This window comes from Apostichopus japonicus, chromosome 8 (genome assembly GCF_037975245.1).
Source record: "Apostichopus japonicus isolate 1M-3 chromosome 8, ASM3797524v1, whole genome shotgun sequence".
Taxonomy (NCBI): Eukaryota; Metazoa; Echinodermata; class Holothuroidea; order Aspidochirotida; family Stichopodidae; genus Apostichopus; species Apostichopus japonicus.
The window spans coordinates 17851217-17875211 of record NC_092568.1 but is presented as its reverse complement, the minus strand read 5'-3'; the positions used below and the strand labels follow the sequence as shown (position 1 = coordinate 17875211).

The 23995-nt window shown below is 35.7% G+C and overlaps 2 protein-coding genes across 2 annotated transcripts; one reads left to right on the top strand and one right to left on the bottom strand.

The window, feature by feature from the left end:
• The first annotated feature begins 740 nt into the window (after positions 1-740).
• LOC139970839 (rho GTPase-activating protein 22-like) lies at positions 741-16020 on the top strand. The gene is made up of 2 exons (XM_071976874.1): positions 741-1409; positions 2877-16020. Exons 1-2 carry the CDS (start codon positions 1191-1193, stop codon positions 3093-3095), a joined length of 438 nt encoding a protein of 145 aa, XP_071832975.1. The 5' UTR covers positions 741-1190; the 3' UTR covers positions 3096-16020.
• Positions 7883-23192, bottom strand: LOC139970836 (uncharacterized). Its single transcript, XM_071976872.1, has 6 exons — positions 22384-23192; positions 21736-21820; positions 20914-21071; positions 20078-20144; positions 18186-18247; positions 7883-17674 (listed from the first exon to the last, which is right to left on the bottom strand). Exons 1-6 carry the CDS (start codon positions 22555-22557, stop codon positions 17405-17407), a joined length of 816 nt encoding a protein of 271 aa, XP_071832973.1. The 5' UTR covers positions 22558-23192; the 3' UTR covers positions 7883-17404.
• Between the last annotated feature and the right edge of the window lie 803 nt (positions 23193-23995).

The following is a 23995-nucleotide window of genomic DNA, read 5'->3' as shown; positions in this document are numbered from 1 at the left end:
CAGTTTGTTGTTACAACATTGACAACTTATAGCACATTATTTAAATGTTTGTTTATAGCAAACATGGAACCTGCATATATTTGGCGTGTAAATTATCAACACATCTTTTCATAACCCATAATTAATTCTTTATTACAAATCATTCGACATGCAATAGTTTATTTCTTATTACCGTGATTTATTATTGACCATTCATGCATTGCTCTGATAACATGCAGATTTGGCCTATGCTATTCCTGCACTATATAATAATTCAAAGAGTAGATTTAAGTTTTCTATGCAAGTTAAATAGTGGACTGTCTCGAATAACTTAACGTGATTTGCGCATCGTTCTACTTTATGCGTTGTTATATTAGGCATCCAACGTATACTTACTTCGATAGTTAAATTAGTTCTCTGCACACATATGCATGTTGTCTTACATGATTGTTGTTTAAGGTATTGTCATGTTTTCACTTCATATGTGAACAAAGTCCAGCTACAATCAACGTGAAACGTAGTCATATTAATCCGAGAAATATATCACTTCTACTTTGGTAGACAAATGAGTGATTTCTAACTAAACTTAGACTAACAATGCATTTTTTGCATTTGCATGGTGTCATTGTGGTTTCCGCATGACAGATCTAATTTTGTTCAGATTCATATCAAAAGCACGCGACTTGTGCATACGGAAAGCTGTAACGAATCAGAGAGCTGCAATTATATCATGTATAAATATCATTTCAAAGCAGCTCTTACATGTTTCTAACTCTACCGTAAAAGCAATAAAAAGGACTCAAACAGACAGAACCATTCATTAATGAATAAATTATGCTCCCGTTTTTGTTTAATCATTTATCGAAGTTGGTGCTCTTATAGCATGGCCAATGGTACTAGACACGGACTTTAATCTGAAAGGACAATTTATCGATCGACCGATGTTTACAAAGTTAGCACTAGCCTGCGTTGCTAGTCTTCGTTTTATAATTTTGTACCCGATTTTATAGTTCGTTCATGATTGAAAGGTAGCCAAGCAGAGTGAGGATTCTGCGTCACAATAACGCTACTACAGTACTCATTGTCACACCATATAAACACATACCACAGCGATATTCACTAATTCACTATAACTGTAACCCTGCGGCATCTGTTGTACGATATTACACAGGGCCTGGTATAAATTGTTTACAATCAAAATTGGAAGTAAAATGGCAGACGCGGAGTCACTTGTCGAAGGCGGAACATCATCGTCGAACTCCTCGGAATGTAGATGTAATTCTCACAGCGATGGATCTAGTAGATTAACCGAAGACTTTGATTTAAAAAAGTCAGGATGGCTGATGAAGAAAAGTATGTTTTCGAGAAAGTGGAAAAAGAAATGGTTTAGCCTCGACGGCACTGAGCTCGTTTATGGAGAAACAGCTGAGGTACAGTACTTACAGTACATATTACTTAGGGATATTATTAGCTTAGGCTTTCGTACATTTAATAGTTATTCACATACTGTTTCTTTACGTTCGTGTTTTTTGTCAGTAACCTACACATTAAACTAATTGTAAGGCATATAACATTTAATCCGGCATAAAGCAGCTTCAGTCATAACAGAAATGTGCACAAAATTGTATCGTGGGCTACGTTTGTAATGTATACATGTCATATGCTAATCTTATATTATAACAAGAAAGCTTACTCTAACTTTAGAGCCACTTGTATTCAAAGTTTTTTGCTTGACCCTAGTCTACACTTTCATTATGATGCGACCTTCCAGCCTGCCTGCCCATATCCTCCTCTTAATACTCTCTTTAATTTAAAGCAGGGGGTTAGAAGCCGGGGGATTGGGGGTACGTGTCCCCCCCCCCCTTTTTCCAAAGTAGCAAATGTGCCAAACTGACAAATAAAATGTGCCCCATTGATGAAGAACTGTCTTTTGGATGTGTTAAGCCTTTATTTTAATATTTTACTTTAATTATTTATTTTTATTCCTTTCCTTATTTTTAAAATGGCATTCCATATTTTTTTTTGTAGCATCCGGGTTAACAATATAAACAATCTCAATAAATAGTATTGATAGCATACTAACACATATATATTTCAGTGTTGTGGCCAGTGTGTATCAGTTTATAGCATAACGAGTGGTGGTTGTGGAATGAGAAAGTGCTCCTCTGATGTTGTGCCCCCCCCCCCACTTTTTGGAAGCTAGTAGTAAAGAAATAAATTAGTGTTTGAATTCGGGGGAATGCCATTGATAATTTGTGTATTTTGTTTATCATTTATAAGCTTATCATATTGAACTTTAGTAAGGTTCTGTTCATAAAAAAAACAGAGTTTACTATATACAGTATGAATCTTAATAAATTTGTCTAGATAGCAACATGACCATTTTGCACATGTATGCATGATTTTGTTATACAATATCAGCTTCGCTCTTCCCATATTTGCAGTTTGTTAATCAGTTTGTTGTACTAATTATAAACAAAGACCATTTAGTGCAATTTTTTGTCATGGCTTTGTATAATTTAAAAGCAAAATGAAAGAATATATTAACAGAGCAAATAGTTATGCATCCCATTCTAAAGGTGCTTAAATTGATGCCTTCATAATGGCCTAAAAAAATATCTCTTACAGTTTAAGCAAGTTTCCTAAGTACTGTCAAATTATTGTGACAATGTACACCTTACCCCTAGCCCTTTTCCAAAAAACAAAACAAAAATGAGCAAATTGATGTTTAATTTATCAACTAGTCGATACTTGACGGAAGCTGGTTTTGAAATAATTCTAAGTATATTCCTTTAAGAATAAGTTTGCTAAATAACATCAAAAACTAAGTAAGTCAAATGTCATGTAGTCGTCGTTATCTCAAAACTATTTAGTCTCTCCTATTTTTAATCAAACAGATGAACAAGAAATTTAAGGTTCCACTGAGTGGCACAGGAATCGCCAACTGCCAGATTGATGAGAAGACAAATACATTCAAATTGAAACCAAGAGGGAGAAGGAGAACATTGATTGTACAAGCAGGCAGCCAATCGGATCAACAGGAGTGGATGGAGGCCATCTGCTTCGCCAAAGCAGCCAGTCACGACAAGGGTAACAGTCTTTGCGTTGTTCAGTGACACTCAACGGTGCCCGTACAGCAGCACTCTTTTTGTCCACAACAAAATATTACGTGTTGCTAATTTAGCACTGATTGTTTGATACGTCTAATTAAGCATTCTGAATGAGTGCAGTTTGATATCAAGATCTCAAATTTTAGTTCAGAGGTAGTCGGTGTTACTACATGTATGTTAGATATATGTACTTGTCAGCTGCAATATATTTCTTCTCACTTTTGAAACTCGGCATTGCCCCATTTTTTTGCCAACTGCCAGGGATATTGTATACTGTATATATATATATATATATGTGTGTTTTCTTTTTGTTTTTTTTAAATGTCGGTGAAGAAGGTTTAAATATGTAAATCAATCTACTCCTTTGTGTATGCATGCATGAATAATTATAAGTAATTAATATTTTCTTACAATTGCAGTATATGCAGTTAAGCTGAAATCGTATTTAAAGTTGCGTCAAAATGTGAGCGAGAGATAGTTTTTCGCATCGAGTCAAAATTTAAGTGCCTGATCGTTTGATACGTATTGAATATTTTTTGTCTCCAAATTCCTTTCTTCTTATGTGTTAAATTATATATAACCTGTACCCTTCTGTTAGCATGTGCCTAAGATTGCAACTAAATGAAATTTGTGTGCTATCTTTTCTATTGATTATTTTGAATCTAGTACGTAACAAGAATATATGTTGAAATGTTTTTATTGGGGGGTGGGGGGGGGGCCTTAGGAAGATCTCAGGCTCTGACCAAGTACTTGCAAACTAAAGTGAGTATCACCAGACACTAGACAAGCATCGTCAATCCTCTCCTTTGACACACCCCTGTAAAACAACCCATTCAATTTACATGGAGGAGGCTTCCTACCATAATGGGAGCATTTGAGGTGGAGCTTATCAGTTCAGGTATTAAACTCTGTAGAGATTATAGACTCATCAGACCTGCTGAGGCTGTGTTTGTAGAAACCCTTTATCAAGATAATCTTTGATATTGGGGGATAGCATGTGCAGTTCTGTTCAAGTTGTAAATCAAGTGGCAACTGGAGAACTTTTTTCGTTTTCTGAGGCATAAAATCCTCCTCCTTTTTAAAATGCAGAATCTGTACATGTATGTAAAGTCTATAAAGTGGAATTTATAGCTTTCGGTTTAAGCTCCAGTGTTGCCTACAAGTTCTGTACTGTGATGCTAAGTTACATAGCATTGTAATGCTGTCTCTCGTTGGCATCAATGCACAAGGACACAAGCTGTGGCCAGAAACCTACTGTAAAGTTCCTAAAGAAACCTAAAGTTCTGGATTTAAAAGGTACTTTTGTTATTGTAAACCGTACCCAAAGGCTTAGTTTCAATACAGTGTGCTTGACAATGACTCTCCTACTCTGTGGTAGCCAATGACAATTACTGTACCATAAGATTTATGATCCAAGTTTGGCATGCAGTGTGGAATGCTATCAATGCTTGTGCAAACTTGCCCAATAACTTGTCAATACTGGACTCTGTGTACATTGTACTGTTGGAATGTTAGCCAATCATCCTTAGGCTGTTTAGTGTTTACACTGTACAGTCAATGAGAGGTTACTAGATACACAACCATTGACAACACAGGTAATTCTAAACTGTCAGTAGCTAGATCTATCTAGTTTACGGTGTACTTAACAAATGAATGTAATAATGATGTACAAAGGATAATTTGATAGCTGATGGCAGATTTGTCAGATTTACCACTATACTTAAAGGAAACAGGAACCCAAATATCGTCTTTATTGTGTATGAAAGGTATGAAAGGGATTTTTGAGAAGAACAAACTTCCCCAAAACAGGGTAATACAGCTGACAAAAATCTTGTTCCCTAAATGAGAGATATCCTAATGTAACAGTCCATTCTGGGAGCTTTCATTTTGTAACTTTCTGTGATGTCATAGAGCCGCAAGGATCTAAAACCGTCTTCATACTTTGAAGGTAAAAAGCTAACAGCGGTGACACGATTGACACCTGTGATAAGGTTAGGTTATGTTAACAGCCTGTACAATATAATACATTCAGCAATGGCAAAACCTCCATTCTACAGATAATAAACATTGTAAAAAAATAAAGGAAAAATAAATACAGCACAAGTTGTATTTAGACTTGATCAAGCCTTCAATCGTGTTTGTGTGAAAGGACATTGAAATGTGATATTTTCCCAAATGGAATATGTTTTTTCATAGCTGTATTGGTGAAGCTGTCAATGACAGAACTACCTCTATCACATTGACAAATGAAAGATGGTTAGGTTTGTGTCGCCTTTGAAGCTCATTTCAAGTTAAAAATGGGTGGGGTTGCAAGGATGTTTACCTCTTTTGGATGTATGTAAAAGATTTCAAGCTTACATGATAGAGAAAAAGTTATGTTGTTACTTCTTATGCAATTTGATAATCTCATTGCACTCTGTTGCCAGATTATACATTTGATAAGATTCCACCAAACTTTTTCATACATTCCCATTTGAAACCATTGATATCAGGACGTGGCTTCAACCATGAGGTTCCAAGAAAAAATGAACAATAAACTGTTTACATAACTAATTTCTGCCATAGGAAACACAATCCATTTCCTCTTTACAACCATAATAATGCAACTAAAGGGGTTTTTAATTTTGTCAGAGCCGCATATATGTAAGCTGATGTCACATATAGTAAAGATATTTCATTTCCTTTTTCAATTTCATAGATTATAAAGGTTTTATGTTTAACCTCCCTTTATGTATTGGTTTTTTAAAAAATTGAATTTAAAATTGAGCAAATCCAATGTCTAATATATTTAGTGCTTTATATCATCAGATCAGAACAGTTTGAAATCTCATCATCAAATACTATAATCTTCGTTTTGTAGATTGGATCTTAACGCAGGGTATAATGTAGTGTTTTCACATTTTGCAGTTACCAGGTAACAGTTTGGGGCAATTTCTGAATAGTTCTCGTCATAAGATACCAAAATTTATTCCAATTTTCCTCTTCGTAAGAATACGGAAAAATTCCAAGGTTTTGTGTATCAAAGCTACTGCATGCCTTTTTTCTTGGCATAGCATTCTGCTACTTGATCAGATGTAAGATAAAATCATCGTTGAAATAAAGTAAGTCAAGCCTTTATCAAAGATCAGAAGCAGGTCTAGTTTGGTGATAAATTTGGCTTTATATAGTGCACCTTTGATGTGCCTCTAGAGTACAAAGTCCCTCAATTTCACATGTTCATCATTCTGTGATCACACACAGTGGACAAGTTTGTCTTATTAAAATTTTCCCCATAACTATTATATATCGCTGGGATATGTCTGACAAGTTCGTTGGTGAGTGATGGCAACGTCACGTAATTACGCAAAGTAGGTGAAAGTACGCTGGATTCGTTAAAGATTGGCTATAGTGACCATAAGATGCACTATTCTGAGATGTACATACAGAAGTTAACCCTAGAGTGATGAAGTTTCCTTTTCCATGTGTTTCAGTCGTTTATATATATATTCTTTTCATATTGTTATAATCATCAAAATATACATTTTTATTAATATTGCTTTGTAGAAATAATATTATAGGATGGAACATTATAATTTGTTACTAGTTTGGCGCCATCTATAACTGAAAAAGTGTTTTTGAACTTGATAAAAGACTTTTGTAAATTACAAAGAGCTTTTTCAAATGACTCCTAAGGTGGTTGCATCTGTTAGGTTTTGTTTCTATAGAATTTCAAACTCTACACCTTGTAAAGTGTTGATAGGTGAGAGTCGGCCTTCAAATATTTTACTAAGAGCCATTAGGTACCGCTCCTTTCATTCCAAGCCATCATGTTTCTTTGTGAATGTAGTTTTAAATGTGTCATAATCTCTAATTCAAACACACACAAAGGCGGTGATTATCTGCCCATAAACAGACCTAAAAAATATTCCCAAAATTTTGCCAAAATGTCAAGTAATTTACAACTCAGCCTGAGTGAGTGAGTGAGTGAGTTAGTGTAAATTCTGGTTTGGACAGAATCGCGACTGGCATGAGAAACATGAACTTATAGTACAGTTTATCTAAGTTTTACAGCAGCAATTCACTCGCTGTTCGTTAAAATGTCTCCCTGAGCCGAGGGTAACATACAGGATATTGCATCCTGGTTTGCTAAACTATTTCAATGAAGGGATTTGTGACGCAGAGCTGAAGTCAAATTATTTGAGCATATTTTTCTCTTATATGGTGAGCGCCTGAATGCAAAATATAAAGCATAGCTGATTTTTTGACGGGTCCCATTACTATTTGAACTACAGTACTAACAAGTAATAATAATAATCAGGCAAGTTTTTTTTTTATGATACTTAAGCGACCACGAATGTGGGAGAAACCCACAAGGGCTTATGGATTACCACTTTCATGTCGGGTGGCTTCCAATTCAAGATTTTATAACTCAAATTTGGAATCTTTTCCAATTTAGAAAGTTATTTCAGATGTGAAAACTGTAGATTGCTCTTGAATGAAAAACCCAGCTTAGCACTCAATAGGAAAAACATAATACTTAACTGTAATGATGACATTTGAAGTTGAACAGAACATGTTTTGGTTTAGCTACTAAACTTTTTTAAACAATGGATTAACATTAATTAACACTTTAGGCCTGTCTCTCAGGAGCTGTCATAATATTAGTTAATATTAGTTATGATATTATAAAAACATTACATGAGCATTCCAGAGTTGTGGGACAAGAAGTTCAGTCCGTTTCAGATTACAGAGTGACTGGTTGAAATCAGTGGTTAACATTCACTTAACTATACTGTCATTATTTTTTACCAGAATACCAGGAGAGAACTTTTAGATTGTATTTGATTTTGTAAAACAGAAATTCAGAGCAAAACTTGAGCTTTTATGAAGTGTGGTATAAAATACTGGAATGTTCATATTTTGTTTGGATCAAACTCCTGCATATATACACATTTAGCAAGTTAGCAATTTCACTCTCTGTAATGTCAAGTAAAATTTTTACCAGATTTTATGGGAAGAGGAATTTTTGGTGACAGGACAGCCACTCAAGCTTGACAAACATATTAATTGCACTCTCATTATTGAGCAGTAGTTAGCAGGACCAACGATTGATTGACCACTTGTGAGATTCAAGTTTGGCAGTGGACAAAACCACTCATCTTACTGTATGTGTTATCCATTAAGTGACCAAATTAAAAACCCTCATTCCTCTCCATATTTACTGTATCTAATTATCACACTATATCATATTTGCATTTGTGCTGTAAGTCTGTACACCATTAGAACTGAGAAGACATTTGAATTAATTTAAATCATTTTTCGCGGTATTTACGGTATGCATGTTAAAATCCATGGTACAAGGAAATAATGTATTATCAACAAAGGCCATGTATAAAGTTAACCCTTTCAGTACTAAAAGCAGTAACAAATAATTAACGTTGTATCCTGTTTAACTAATTATGCTATATAGTTGGTTTTGAATTTAATCATAGCAAAAGATGGAAATTTAGAGAGTTAAAAATCATCACTCCCTTCAATATAGTCTTTCTTAATTAAGTGAAGGATTTTTTTTTTTTTTTGAAATATTCTTTAAGCTCATTACACTTGAACTTTAATGGATGTTTAGCAAAGAGAGGTGGATGGAAGAGTGTACGATTGCTTCCTTTTGGGAACGCCCACTACATGTTTTTAAAATATACATGTATGAAAACTAAAACGTTTTCTAGGAGTGCATGTGTTACAGAGATGTTTCCTTGTTATCTCTGCACACAAAACAAAGAGGAACTATTTTTCGGTATGTTGTTGCAAAGTAGAGAGGGAAGGGAAGTTTTGAGAAATGTTGAACTGTAAAGTAATGAAAGGTTGCCAACACTGTATCTTGTGCCATCCCTTACAGAGTAAGGCTAAGAAAGGTTTCTCTACACGGTAACATTGAGATTGCCGTACTTGAATCGAATATTTTGCCAAATATATTCGCACAAAGTCTCTGCAAAATAGAAATGTTCTTTAATTGAATGAAAGATATAACTTTGTCAAGTGAAAGATTGAGGGTAGGATAGTAGGTGTTTATTGAAGGAAACAGGAACAGAAAGGAAAAGTCTTTAGCTGGATTTATGACATCTAATCTTGTGATCATTAGGCAAAGTTTACACAGAAGTCATGGGGTCAGACAGTAAAAGGTCTGATAAACTTTGGAGGAAAGGTCACTTGGTGTTGGAGATTAAACGGTTTCGAGTTCTATAACGGTATTGGGGGTTTTCCATCGATAGGTATTAAGCTGCAGGAAAAATCTTTAATGTTAAGGATATTCCAGTGATAACATCAACATTTTGAATGAAAAGAGTGTAAACACATTAGAAAAGATGACCAATGCTCGTAACTAACCAGATGGTTAGCTCAGTTTGACTCGGAAAAGGCAAATCAAATACAAACGATTCTTAAATTTTTCCTCAAAATTGACAAAGTTTCTTGAAAGAGAACAGACATGAGGAGGGGAAAGAAGGAGGGAGGGGGGGGGGGGGGTAATTGTTACTCAATGCTTCTATGTAGTTCACAACCAGTTGGATCTCTTTAATGTACCGATGTGAATTGGCACTAATGGGCAAATGAAATGCCAACAGTGCATTTTTTTTTTTACTTTCAGGAAACATTCAACATAGTTGCTTGGCCTCACATTTCCTAATTTGGCCCCTAGATCTGGTGGGCTTTAGGTTTAGCTTCCTTCTGAGTCACGAAGGCTTGTTTCTAACGCCCCGTAGGGCAAGAATGGTACTGTCATTATTTTCTTTTTTTGTTTATTTTGATTCCTTGCCAGATGAAAAAGGAATCTATGCAGTTGTGATGGCGTGTGCATGTATGTATGTAGGTGACACTTGCTTGTAAACACCGTAACTCAAAAAGGTAATTGTGGATTAATTTCATATATACTTGGTATGTGGATCCGTTTTATAGAGTACAAGAAACGTTTTATTTTCTGTAAAGTTCAACGGTCATTTGGGGTCAACAGAGGTCAGAGCCTGAAAACTTTGTGAACAAGATAACTCGATAGTACATGTTTGTTAAACTCAGACATGGTATGCAGATTCAGCTTGTTGAGTACAAGAACCCAAATTGAAATTGGTGCAGGTCAAAGTTCAAATGCGGTGAATGCAATGCAGTGAATGCAAATTCAAATGCGGTTCAAATGCAAAGTTCAAATGCGTTAATATATGAAAGTCTGAAATCTTGTAAACACAAGAACACAAGAATTACATCTTACTAGAACTTAATTTTAAGTATGTAGATCCAGCTTGGTGAGTGCAAGAATCCTATAGAAGGAAAAAATCAAAGGTTACATAATGTCAACAGGCATCAAAGTCTGAAAACCTTTACACATGGTGTTTTCTCCCTTAATTCTTGGACCAGTTTAAATCACTTGCTCTCCATTAGTCAGATAGTAATAGTATTTTGAAATTTGAGCAATTTGTATGGCAAGAATCAAAAAGTTAACTGGCTTCCTGTTTTTTTTTTAATAGTTTTTTTGCTCATTTCCTTTTATGTACTGCTGGTGTAAATGTGCAGTTGAGCTGAATAGGGTTGTTCAAAAGCACATTCAAGGCTGTAAAAGAACTTGTAAATGCAGAATCTTTGGTTGATTACATCTGTATATATACAAACTTTTATTCAATGTTCCTTTACCAAATGTATACTTTTATTCACATTATTAAACATTTATTGATAGTTGGATTTTTGGTTTGAGTGCTGTACTTTACAAAAAGTAATCCATTCTGCTGTGAAATGAAATGCTGCCTTTTGTTCACTTAAAAAAAGGGAATTGATTTATTCCACTAAACAATGTACAACGACGTGTGAAATTGTTCTCTATTCCTCGCGGAGGCAGTCTATTCAAGAGTTGTTGAAATTTGTCGTATTTTCAGCTTCGTCAATGTTCAAAGCTTTTCACTCGTTTACCGACAGAAAAGTAGTTATTGCATGGGTAGGGTTTATCGACAGAAATGTGTTGCAAAAGTACACGACAAGTTTTTTCATTCTGTATGATTTGTAAACAGTATCACTGTTATCAGTGATGTGATGATCAGTGATATCGGTGATGTTGTGAAAGTTATCTCAATTGAGATGTTCTTTTTTACTTCAATTCCATTATTTATTTGCAGATGACTTATGACTGGGTGTCTTCAAGTTTCTGTGTCATTTTCGTGTATGTTCTTGGCAGAATTTGAAAAATTGAATTTTCCATTCTCTCAGTAACAGTTTGTCATTCTGCTTGGAGGAGGGAGGGATGGGGTGGGGAGGGGGGGGTAAGGAGGGAGGGAGGCAGGCAATTGATTACTATTAGTGTAGATGGCTAAGCCATGGCACTAAGCTTGAATTTGATGGTTGTTTGTATATTTTCCCTTCACCATGCTCCAGTGGTAATGGAGTTGAGACTGACTTGTTAGTATGACGTTCAACTTTAATTTCCTTTATACAGATCATTTATTATGTCATTCCATTGTTCTCTTTGATTTCACTCATTTAGAGATAAAAAAAAATTTAAAAAAATTAAGAATGATGATAACTGCTTCAACATTGGGATTTTTACAGCCAATTTCAACTCAATTGTGACTCAAAAAAACTTTTCTATTACAAAAAGGATATTTTTGGAAATCATTGTTGAACTGAGGAAAAGCGAGTAAAATTTCTATCGTATTTTTTTTTAAAAAGCGTTAAGATGTTAAAACGAACATCAGTGCAGTTGAAACAGGAATGTACAAATATTTTTAATGATTATATATGATGCTGGAGTAATTTTGTACAGTATCTATAAACAAGAATTTTATCAATATGAAACAATAAATTGTAATCAACAAGATAATTGAATTTTGTTTGTATTTATTGTTGATCAATCCCTTCAAGCATACAGAGAACCAACATACAGTGTAATACACACATATGAACACTATAGTGTATTCACAAGTTGCTCAATACACAAGCTTTATAGAGTATATTTGTACACAAGCTGTATGGAGTATATTGTACACAAGCTTGTACATATTGTATACAAGCTATTCTACACATATATACTCAATGGAGTATATGTACGCTTATACAAGCAACATATGTACTCCAGTGTACTCACAAGTTTTAACCTCAATACACAAGCGCTATGGAGTATATTTGTTAACAATTTCTATGGAGTATATTGTACACAAGCTTGTACATATTGTATACAAGCTATTGTACACTATGGAGTATATGTGTATACTCTATGGAGTATATATGTGTATACAATCAACATATGTACTCCAATGTACTCACAATTTAATACCTCAATACACAAGCTGTATTGTGCTCTGTGGAGCATATTTGTATACAAGCTCTATGGAGTATATTTGTATACAAGTAAAATATGTACTCCAGTGTACTCACAAGTTAATACCTCAATACACAAGCTCTATGGAGTATATTGTTCACAAGCTCGTTAGAGTATATTTGCATACAAAGCATTATATGAACTGGAAGGCTATTACAAGTTTATACCCCAACAAACAAGTTCTATGGAGCATACTTGTATATGTTGAATGTGCAGAGAATTAGCATACAGGGTTATAAAAATCGTATGTACTCTTGTGTTTATACCGCAATATAAACACACAATTTGCATAGAGTATATTTGCCAACGAAACAATGGAGCATGTGACAAGTGGTGTAATTTAATTTTCCTTTCATATTCGATACCGAAGAGGTATCTAGTTTTAATTTCCTTGAATATTCTAGTGCCTGTGATATAGTGTTGCCAAATGTGACTCGGTGTGATATTTAAATGAATGCTGTTAGTTTCAACCAGTATGTCCTCATTACAGAAAGTCTACAATGATTCGAGCCCTGTAATCGAGTGATGAACATGTTATAACTCTGCAGAGATACTAGTTCTTACCATACAACTCTTTGGCAAAGATAAACAAACTTGGGGTTTGCTTCTAAATGTGGATTTTAACAATCAAATGTTGAAAAGTTCTAAAAATAATATGCTAGAAACTCAAATTAATGGTCATCATTTGCAAATTTATACAAATATTTTATGGGAAACTTCAACACATTTCATGCCACTATGATAACTTAATTATTTTAATGAGTATTAAATTAAACTTACTACTCAATGTGTGGGAATAACTTGAATTTCAATGAAAAGTCAAAAATCACTCAAAACGTCATTTCCCAGGTATGCGTACACCTAAATGATATAAAAATTGCCCTAAAATAAATTGCCTTATATAGAAAATAACCCTCAAACTGCCATAGATTTTAAAGTTCCTGATCAGTTGCTACTTTTAGCACTTAATGAAATATGAATACCAATTCTGCTGCAGGTAAGATCGGAGGCTTCCTTTTGTAGTAATAATGACAATAATAATCAGCAGTTATTTTAACGACGGTAAAGCGACCACAAATGTGGGAGAAATCATGATCCTGGTTGCCTTTGTCTTCCAAGTGGTGAATGTTTCCAGTTGTAAATAATCACACCTTACGTTCAGGCATACTTATGTCTCTACGCACAAAGGCCAACCCAGGTTTCAAATTTAATTTATTCAGGGCATTTAAATTTTAAACAAAGTTTGGATATCTCCTGAGGTACTTGTAAAGATTCAGGTAACAGTACATGTAATTCTAGGACATTTCTGGGGACATCTTTAATACAGGGACAGGACATGAAATCCAGAGGGGGGAGGGTGGGGAAGGGGGTTGTCTGTCCTGGAAAATCAGGGACCTCTGATCATCACCTTATGGAAGGGCAAGACGGATATGAGATAATCTACTCACAATTTAACCTCAACTCTTTCTTGATCAAATGTTTTAAGAAACCACTAGATGACTTCAATATCTCTTGCCAAAAATTTGGGAAGAGGTTTGCCAACCTTTACCAATTCTCCTTCCGCAAACATTACTATTTTGACATTTTGAATGCGCAGTTCTTGGCTCGATAAGCTTGTCTCAGCAGGCAGGTTTGCCGTTGTGTACACAAGAAGCAAAAAGTAGTAAAAAAGAAAAAGAAAAGGAGAATTGAGCTACGAACTAGAAGCAGGATATTAAATGTTAGCTTTGATAATGAACAAGTAATTGGAAAATTACAATTTAAACTGTTCGATTCATGTGACTTGCAGTCTGTTTCATAAAGGAATCATGGCAGAAGATTAAAAATCTTGAAAGGCTCAAAATTGCAAGTATCGTATGAGCGATCATTTTAATTTTAAATACAAAATCCATTCTCCCTTGAATACCTACAGTACCCTAAAAATATCATTTATACCGTTGGCATAAATTTCCAGATTTTCTTGGCAGAGAATATAAATTTTGATCCTGTGTGGAAGGCAGGTTACTTGAAAGTCACATGTTTTTGATTGCTTCATAGACAGGAAGCATTTCAACCATACAAACTACACACGCCTTACTTTCGTAAGCATGATCAAAACACTGACTGTATGTAGCCTACAGATAAAGGTGTGCTATTTTCTTTTGGGGGAGGCTTGTACTACAGCTCAGTGAACAACTATCAGGACTCTTCCGACAACTTTACCTTGTAAAGTGACTGTCTTTTTTTAACACAAAAAAAATACTATTGTTAGCAAAACAATACATTTTCAATACATTTTGAATATAGATAAGCAGATAAGTAGTAATATCATTCACAAAGTAATCCACTGAAATCAAGTACAAATTGGGCATCATACGAATAAAAGATATAAAAATTATACAAAATTTTATCTTGCAATGCAATAGTGAATAAAATACTGGAGACTTCAAAGGCTACATTTGACATTGCCACAATGTGGTAGGCTGCCATCCCCCACCATTAATAGAGAAAATGCTGCAATTCACCTCACATAAAGACATGTTTCTTTAAGACTCAAGGTTAGTCTTCTAAACTTAACTTGGTCAGAAAAAATGACAAATCAACTGGAATAAAAAGAACGGGCTTTCAGTTTAACCCTGTGTCTTTCATAACTAGCTTCATACAGGTGATATAGACACCAACCATCAACACCGACACCAGATGCTAGGTATGAATATCTGCTGTTATTCAATCCAGCTTCCTCTGTGTGGCAAACCACTTTTCTGTTATCATTTCGTTCTCAGGGCAGTGGTTATCTCTCACCATACTGTTGAAATTACATTACCATGAACGGCTATGAAAACCTATCTGCGACATTCGGCAACTGCTCGAAAATTCTGAACAGCGTCTTCACATGCCAATTCCGTTTCCTGATAGACTGCCCTTTGATCAATTAGGTCTACTAGAAACAAATCAAAGTCTTAGAGAAATATTTCAAAACTACTTCCTGCATTGGCAGGTTAGTTTGCTGGCTAATGTTCTCATGTTTCTGGCATTCTCCCTCAAATGATTTCTCAGGCAACAATTAAATTTGTGTGCACAAACTATGAATGGTTTTGTTCCCCATTAAAAGTGATTTGGGTCAAGTTAAATTCCCATAGCAATTTTTATGTTATAGGTGTGGTAGCTGCCACTTACTTTACCCACAGTGGAAATGGTGTGACCCAGTAGTAAAACTATCGCTAAGTGCTGCATGTCATTAAGCATAGTTATACTTACTCATAGTCCAAAAGCAAATGTGTGGATTTTATTCTCATCCTGCCCCACTATGCCAAATCATCACAGCCTGCTATTTATTTACCTTCTTTTAGTTTCATTCGATCAGCTCATTAGATCCCAAATGCAATTGACTAAGGTATCAATCCTCCATGATTCCCTAATGTTTAATTCAACAGCGAACCTACTCTCGAACCGTGCTGATTCAAACAGAAACATGTCATTTCTGTGAAACTGAGAAATACTAGACAAAACTAGCTACAACCATCTACATCTGTATCCTGTATAGTGTGCTCACTGATAGATACATTATCAGAAACAAGTCTTAAAGGGATACTCCAGTGATGGACAACGTGACTCTTATATTAATAGAAAAGATAAACATTCCACACTGTGAGTTGGATACCCCCATCTTGATATCTTGACCCTAAACTCAAGTAATGGTTGATTGATTGATTGCATAGAACTTATTTTGACTGAAATATTGTGCTTACAAGGTTTTCAGGGTTTGACTTCTGATGACCTTTGACCTACACCAAATTGTGCAAAATCTTTACACTAAATAAGGTGATCATACCACACGTATATGAGCTCCTTTGTTGTTCCGAATCTGGAGATACAGCATTTTTGAGATTTCCACAGTTTTCCCTCTGCTGACCCCTAATGACCTTAGACCTCCCATCCATCTTGTGCTCATTACATGGAAGCCACATGCAAAATATGAGAGTCAATGAAGTTCCCATTTGGAGGTATCATATTTACAAGGATTTCAAGTTTTGACCCCTCGTGACCTTAAATGAACTCTTCACTAAATCGTGCAAGACTTGTACACTACATCAAGCTATCCTACCATGCATACATGAGCTCCTTTGATATTCAGGTCCTGGAGATAGCTTGTTTACAGGCTAGGCCATCACACACACACATGCACCTGCCAACTTGACTGCATAGGTTACTTCCCTGCCTATGGAAGTAACCAAAATTCATATCTTCAACGTACAATATGCTATGAGGAAGTGGTTTGAATCTAAAGATGCATAAAATCGACAGCATTTTAATAATGGAACATCATCAGCTATCCGACTGTCCCTTTAATCACAAATTCTTGATGATCGACTAGTTTTGGAAGACTGCCAGCATTTCTGGATATTTGATTTGATGTAATTTAATGTACAAGATATTACATGTTACCATGCTTCATATCACTCACACGTGCCTTGTTGTCACATTAACAGCAGCTAGTTATGTTTCACTCCCTGTCCAGAGCAGCCTCATTAATATGACCTGTGGGATGACATGTACTTTCCAATATGAGCATCAGCACGGGTATACCCCAGGCCTACAGCAATTTAATGACACATGTAAGATGCAAGAAACTAGTCCACACGATTTACATTTTGGAATATATGAAATGTACAGGAAATAAACAAGCCTAGCCGATTTATCTATACGTGAATATGCATGAGTACCATATACTGAACTTGGGTGTACAATTTGAGATATGTAGGTCAAAAGTTCACACAGCAGAAGTCCTCAACTTCATAAAACAGTAGAAGATAAACGGAATACAGGCTTGCAGTTTTGTAAGCATTCCTTTATAGTCAATAATACTCAAACCTGGAGCAAACTGGATCCAACTTCAAGAGGTGTAACAAAACAAGATCTTATGTCCAGTTTGAAATGACCTTAACAGATTATCAGACTACTGTCAAGCCATATTTCATATCTCTGTCCCAATGTTTGGCTTTATCTAGTCTTTGCTTGGAGTCGCTGACCTCAGATGGTACCTGTTGATGGGATGTCCACGTCTTACTTTCTCTGCGACTTCTGGGTTTTTGGTCGTCCTCGATTCTGGCGTCTCTTCTAATCTCTTCTTGAGAGGAGTCAGCGAAGTTGCCAGTAAGGCTTCATCCGGGAGAGGTTTTTGCAAGACTCTGTATGTGTAGCTACTGGCCATTGAGTTTGACAATGACAGAGCATCCTTAAGTCTGGACACTTTGTCCTCCATTGCTGGTAAAGACTGGAATAATAAAAAAAAAATACTAAATGAACCAGTGTGAGATCCATACAGGATATACATACATCAACTTGCATTTCAAGGACACAACCAGAAAGGAAATTTCTCATTGCATGGGAAAGGTATTACATGTTTTCATGTTCACTTATAAGTTAAAAGACTTCAGCAAGTCAAATTACACGTGACAGCAAAAATCGCAACTTCGGCAATTTTTTATATCTCTTTTGAACATTACTTCTTAGGGACGATGTTTGCAATGCTGTTTAACAAAACCTCCCGCCTGCCGCAGACAAGCATTCTTTTCAAATTTTGTGATACACCTAAGAAATACACATTTCATGGAGCTATGCAATTTTAGAATTTTTAGGCTAGTTTACCTGAAATTGATCATGGACACAGGTGTGTGTCTAATAGCACAAATCCTTACAATGGAATAGAAAACTGTGGGATTTTACATACTGTAGGAATTACAGTTGATATCTTGTAGATGCTGTTACATCACAGCAACACTCACCTTAGAAGATGATTCAAATCCTTTACAGGAGGCTTCTAGTTTTTCCCTGTGCCTCACCAGTTCTACGAGAAATAAAACGACATGATAATATATCACTTAATTTCAAAATTGAAGAAAGGAAGACAATACAACCATATATCAATTAAAAACGAAATAAATACTGACTAGGATCAAGCAAATGGGAACCTCAAAATAAATGCCTTTCAGTTACATTGCAACTTATCATTTCTCTTGCCAAACGGTACACTACAAGATAAGAGTTTTGTTTTCCCCCTTGGTGTTGTGATGACCAAGGAGACAATGTTGTCTGCACGGTCCCCACACATTTCAACAAACTGAAATACCAAACATTTTTGCCACCAGAACGTGTCTAACAGTTTTACTGTAGACAGGGATGAGACTGAGACGGGGACAAAAAAAATCTGAAATTTATAGATCGCCGTCCTGGGGGAGGGGTTTAAGGGGAGGGGGAGTCCCCCTCCCCTTTAGAATTTTTTTGTCAGGTAAGGAGGGCTTAGATGCAAAATGGTGGAATCTATCACATCACGTAACTCGCCAAAAAAGTGTGGAATTTCTGCTTGTATAATTTATCCATTAGCATTTTTTGAACCAAAAAAAGGCTTTTTTCCTTGCTTTGTGCTACTTGATTCCACCACTGGTCAAATTCGGTGTTCCTTCCTTTCACAGTACAGCATGTTCGGCAAAAAAAATAAATAAATAAAAAAATTTAAAAAATAAAAAAATAAGAAAAAACGCGAATTACAAGAAAAAACGCGAAAATGAAAAAAAAAAAAAATCGGAAATCCGCGTTTCCGCGGAAGAGTCTCATGCCTGTGTAGAGTCTACACCCTAGAATGATGACCAACTGCTTAGATATTTATAGTAAGCCTAACAATTGTAACTCTTGCAATTTTGTAGCCTAGCCACTTTTGTTCATTTTTTTGTTCGATGAGGGATACTTGAAGAGCCATGAACACCCAAGATGACATGCTGAAGCCCAGTAGAGAGGTTTTTCCTTTTCCATACTTTATCCATTTTCCATTCCCTGTGTGAACCATGGGTCTGTTGCTTCTCAAATTTCCAACACTTAGCATTGACCCTACATTATTTCAAAGATGATAGATCTTATCTAATTAGCATATATTATAATTGGGACACTTTATTTCCTATTGTCGTTAATCTTAAGGGAAACTACTGGCTGCTTGAGACTTTTTGGATGAACAGGAAAGCTTGAAAATTATTTGCAAGAATGTGATTCCAACCAGTGACTGGCATACAAGGCCTAGGCTCCATCAACCGAGCTATCCAGCTCTTAGCTGCTGGGGATCCAAAGTTTTAACCATGGTGGGGAGGCAGATACCAGGGCAGATTTCATGGTATTCACGCAATAACGTGTAACCAGGGATTACAATACAGTTCTACTGTACACCAGAAAGTAGTAGGTAAGTGATTACTCAAGCGACATTTCTGAGTTTTGTGTATATCTTTTGAATGGTGACTTAACGACAGGCGACCGACAAGGAAATCATAGACAAAGTTGACAGAGCAGCGAAATTATCGGCCAAGAATAGGATTCTATCTAGCGCCCTCAGAGATAGAACAACTCAGTGTTACTATCTGGATTGTATTGTTCAGGTCACTGATATAAATTCTCCAGGATATTCATATGTTTTATCCTAGAGGTTTCTAACCTTCAGTATTATTCCAACTGAAGGGAGCAAAAATATCATATGGAAATATCTCGGGGAGGAAGAATTTGTTGTGTACTTCCAAACGTTAAGGTGGTACCGTTTGTATTCGGACCGTTCATGTACCATATGTCGTAGGGTTAAACAATAAGAATTTTAGATGAGAGTGATGCCAGAGAAGTCTGTATCACCACAATTACTTACCCTTCTCATCTAAAGGTAACCTCTGGGTCAACGATGGCTTGTTATCAGGAGCCTGCATCGAAAATACCTAAAATAAATTTAAAAATAATAATAAGAAGAAAATGTTTTTCACTTCTAACATGTTATTCATATATTTTTAGAGGGCTGAATTAAAGATTGGATGGATGGAGGGAGGGGTGGAGGGGGCAGCATATTATATTTGTAAGGTAACTAAGATGAGTGGTCTGCAAACTTTTAGGACTGACACTGGACAAATACTGGACAAATACTGGACAAATAGTAATTATTGCCATATAATGATAATAGGCTGTAGTTATATGTATATGGTGGTGAAACCTCAAATGGCCATATTTACAGAATGACAGTGAGGTGATTATTTGTCTAGAAAAAGAAATGAGAAAGAGAATATACCTAACAATGAAATTGTTAATTTAAATTTCCCCGATGTGGGAATCGCTATCATGTTAGGACTGAGGCACTACCCACCAGACCCCAACCCCTCAGAAACGATGCTCAGAATGCACGGGAGCTAAGTTGGACAAAGGACTTGATGTTATAAACATAATGAACTCCTTCATTGAACTACTTTGGCAAGTTTCCAAGAAACTGCCGAAAAATCAATTTGTGAACTTTTGGAAAAATCCTGTAAAACCTGACACAAATTATTTTTTGTGACCCAACTTTGTGTCGCAGACTCGCAACCCACAGTTTGAGGACCTTCCAGTCAGTTGACATAAAGGCTTGTTTATCCTATCACATAAAAACATTGTATAAGAGCCTTTACTTGTTTACCATACACCTTTGTCAAGTTCTTACGTAACCTCTGCGAAACTTACGCTTGATTTCCGCTTGGCTTTCATCAACTTTGCTAACTGCCTGGCTGTCTGCGGTGGTATCATCTTCCTCTTGCCACTCGTCTCTACGATCAGATCGTCCAACTCAACGATCTTCTCATCCATCTTCTCCTTCAGGCTCGAATCCACCGGATCAAAATCTGGCAGCGAGAGAGGATATATAATAATAATAATGATAATAATCATGATAATAATAATAATAATCATAATAATAATGTAAAAAAATGTATAGTGCAATATGCAAAAGCTTCAAAGCGCTTTACAGAGAAAAAACCCTAAAAACAGCCAAAAACAATTAAATAAAAATAAATAAATAAATAATCTAAAACAATAAACTAAAAATACAATTTAAAACAGTTGTTAACAAAACCAATTTAAAACAGTTACAAAAAAAATATACAATTTAATAAATATATGTAGTGAAATGTATGTAGTGAAATGTGGAAGCACGATAGAATTTGTTTTTGGAGTATTAAAATTTAGTTAGTGTGCATGTGGCCAAGATTAATGAACATGATGCATGTTGGCAACACTAATGAACATAATGCATGTTGAAAATAATAGCTGAGAAATTTTGCTATAAAACTTTGCAAATCTTGACAAGTGTCACTATTTCTTCAGCAAAGATACCGAATACTTTAATGACAAAATTGAGAGAAACTTTCATCAGTACTGGCCACCAAAAATGTAACAAAGTTCAAATATTGGTCACTCATTTAAACACTCTAAAGTCATTCCATACTAGGATGATCAGGATTTCATGTAATTGTTCCTGGTCAGACCACATTCCTTCTGTACACATACCTATGGTAGAATTATCCTCTTCCGCAACTTCACTCCAAGTCTTTTGATTGATGGAAACATTCTCATGAATTGCACTACTATAAATCTGTTAAGACAAAGGATAGAAATAAGATGATAGTTGACACAAGCTCATCTTTTCTAAATTCATAACAATAGATTTTAAAATAGCCTACATTCATACATTTAAAATTAAATCATTTGTTAATAAATGTTATTCTTCAGAGTTCAATACAGCCTTCATATCTGTTTGACTCAAATATACTGAGCCATGGCCTTTGTGGGCACATTTGTTGCATAGCGTTCATTGCTCTTTCTGCAAACTTTTTTGCACATTTGGCTATAAAGGTGAAAGTTAAGGACAACCAGAAGTATATCAAACATTTAAGTACTTCATTTTCAAATGGGCACTGGTGTAATATGGCAAAGAACAACAGTGCTAGGCCTAGTATTTGGTTGTTTATGCTTTGTTCAGGATAAAGTAATTAGGCCCCAGGGCTAACATCAATTCAAGGCTAAAGGATGCACTTTTAAAGTTACATTAAGGTCTTGTTCTGTGTTACAGCATTTACCAAGTATAGGCTAGGCACAACTACAAAACTGCCTCGCCTAAAATAGACCTAGTTTATCGCTGCATTATCGAAACCTTACCTCTTCAAACCTTTTTCGCAACCGTTCACCCAGCTCATCATCATTGACATCTGTGAAAACTGTTTTCAGGCAGACCCTTCTGTTAGCCTGTTCAATGTTAGATTTACTACAGCAGCAAATTATGGTGTTACTCTTCTTCAGTTCATCACTATTTTCACTTTCCATACTTGACATATTAACGTTTGTCTAGTCTTAAACTGGTAATCTAGTAGGTTAACGTAACTAATACTATTACTAGTCTAGTACTTGACTATACTGTAGCTTGGTGACCTCAGTACTAGTAGTACTACTACTAGCGTAACTTTGTCATTAGACCAGCTGGTTATTGTGTGTCACTTGCAACACCATCTAGTATTTACATTTTCCCAAGGTAGAGGCTACATTGATATTTATTGGTAAAAGTAGGAGACGATATAATGGACAGTGACAGGTTAGGCTAAGTTAGACCATATCCTACATAGCTGTCTGTAAAGTAAGTTAGGCTTAACGTTGGTTGAACCTAACGAAGCAACTGTCTTGAAGTTGAAGTTGAAGTTGAACAGCGCATCCGAATAAGAATATTACAAATTTCAGTTTCAAAATTAGCGGTCACTGCGCTTAGTATTGTGTTACAAATTTAATAATATCGAAGTCTTATACGATGGAACTTGCAACGGCAAACCGAGGACAGACACGGTGAAATTAATTGGATAGTTGAATAGGTTGTTGGGCGATACGCATTAGCCAATGATATAGACCATAAGCTTAGGCGGCCGATAGGCGGGTTGTTTACCATTCAGTAAACCATATTACAATGTTCCCGCCACCTGTACCGTCGATGAAATATACGGTGTAGCATACACACCATACAAGTCGAATAATTTGAGTAATATAATGTTCAGATCTAAGTGAGAACATGTTGTCCTACCCTATCAAGACTTGTAATTAGTCCTAATTTATTTTGACAATAAATATTAACTGACACAAGCAGCAAATATATTCTCGGGGTGTCAGAAAGTGACGGCACTTGTTATTTATGATTATAATTAATTAGGCTTACATTGAAATATGTAGTGACACTTTATCAGGCGAAATGCCTAGTATGAAGCATTTCCTGTCTCAAACTTCATTGTGTTGAAATTAACAATTATTTCTGCATACAGTGACGTGTGCAAGGAGGTGGGGGGGGGGGGGGAGTTAGAAAAAATAACTAACCGTCTTACTGTGATTTCCTGGTTGTCTTATTCATGACTGCAGTCATTGAGCTTTTGTCAACTATTATACTTATTTTTCTCCTGTCTTCATCAGAATGTTTCCATCGATCAGATGACTTACAGTGAAGTTGCTGAAGAGGATAATTCTACCATTGATTTGTGTTACTAGGAATGTGGTCTGACCAGAAACGGTTACGTAAAACCCTGAGCATCCTAATATGGAATGACCTTGAATGTATAGTGTACCTGGAGTGCCATAAGTCATGGACCGACCAATGTCGAATTAAATTAACAGATGCGGATTAATTTTGATACGTGTCGATTTCTGTCACACATCAGAGTGTCTTCCAATCATGATTTCACGAGTTTGTCATTATCATCAAATGATCGAAATTGAGAAAAGAGATGGTAATTCAAGG

Bases quoted from the DNA above. Each gene is read 5' to 3' on its own strand.
- LOC139970839 (XM_071976874.1), top strand. From the start codon at position 1,191: ATGGCAGACGCGGAGTCACTTGTCGAAGGCGGAACATCATCGTCGAAC. The intron at 1,410-2,876 runs GTACAGTACTTA...TTAATCAAACAG, and splicing joins TTTATGGAGAAACAGCTGAG to ATGAACAAGAAATTTAAGGT.
- LOC139970836 (XM_071976872.1), bottom strand. From the start codon at position 22,557: ATGTCAAGTATGGAAAGTGAAAATAGTGATGAACTGAAGAAGAGTAAC. The intron at 21,072-21,735 runs GTATGTGTACAG...TCTCGCTGCCAG, and splicing joins AGAGGATAATTCTACCATAG to ATTTTGATCCGGTGGATTCG. The intron at 18,248-20,077 runs GTAAGTAATTGT...TATTTCTCGTAG, and splicing joins GTTACCTTTAGATGAGAAGG to AACTGGTGAGGCACAGGGAA.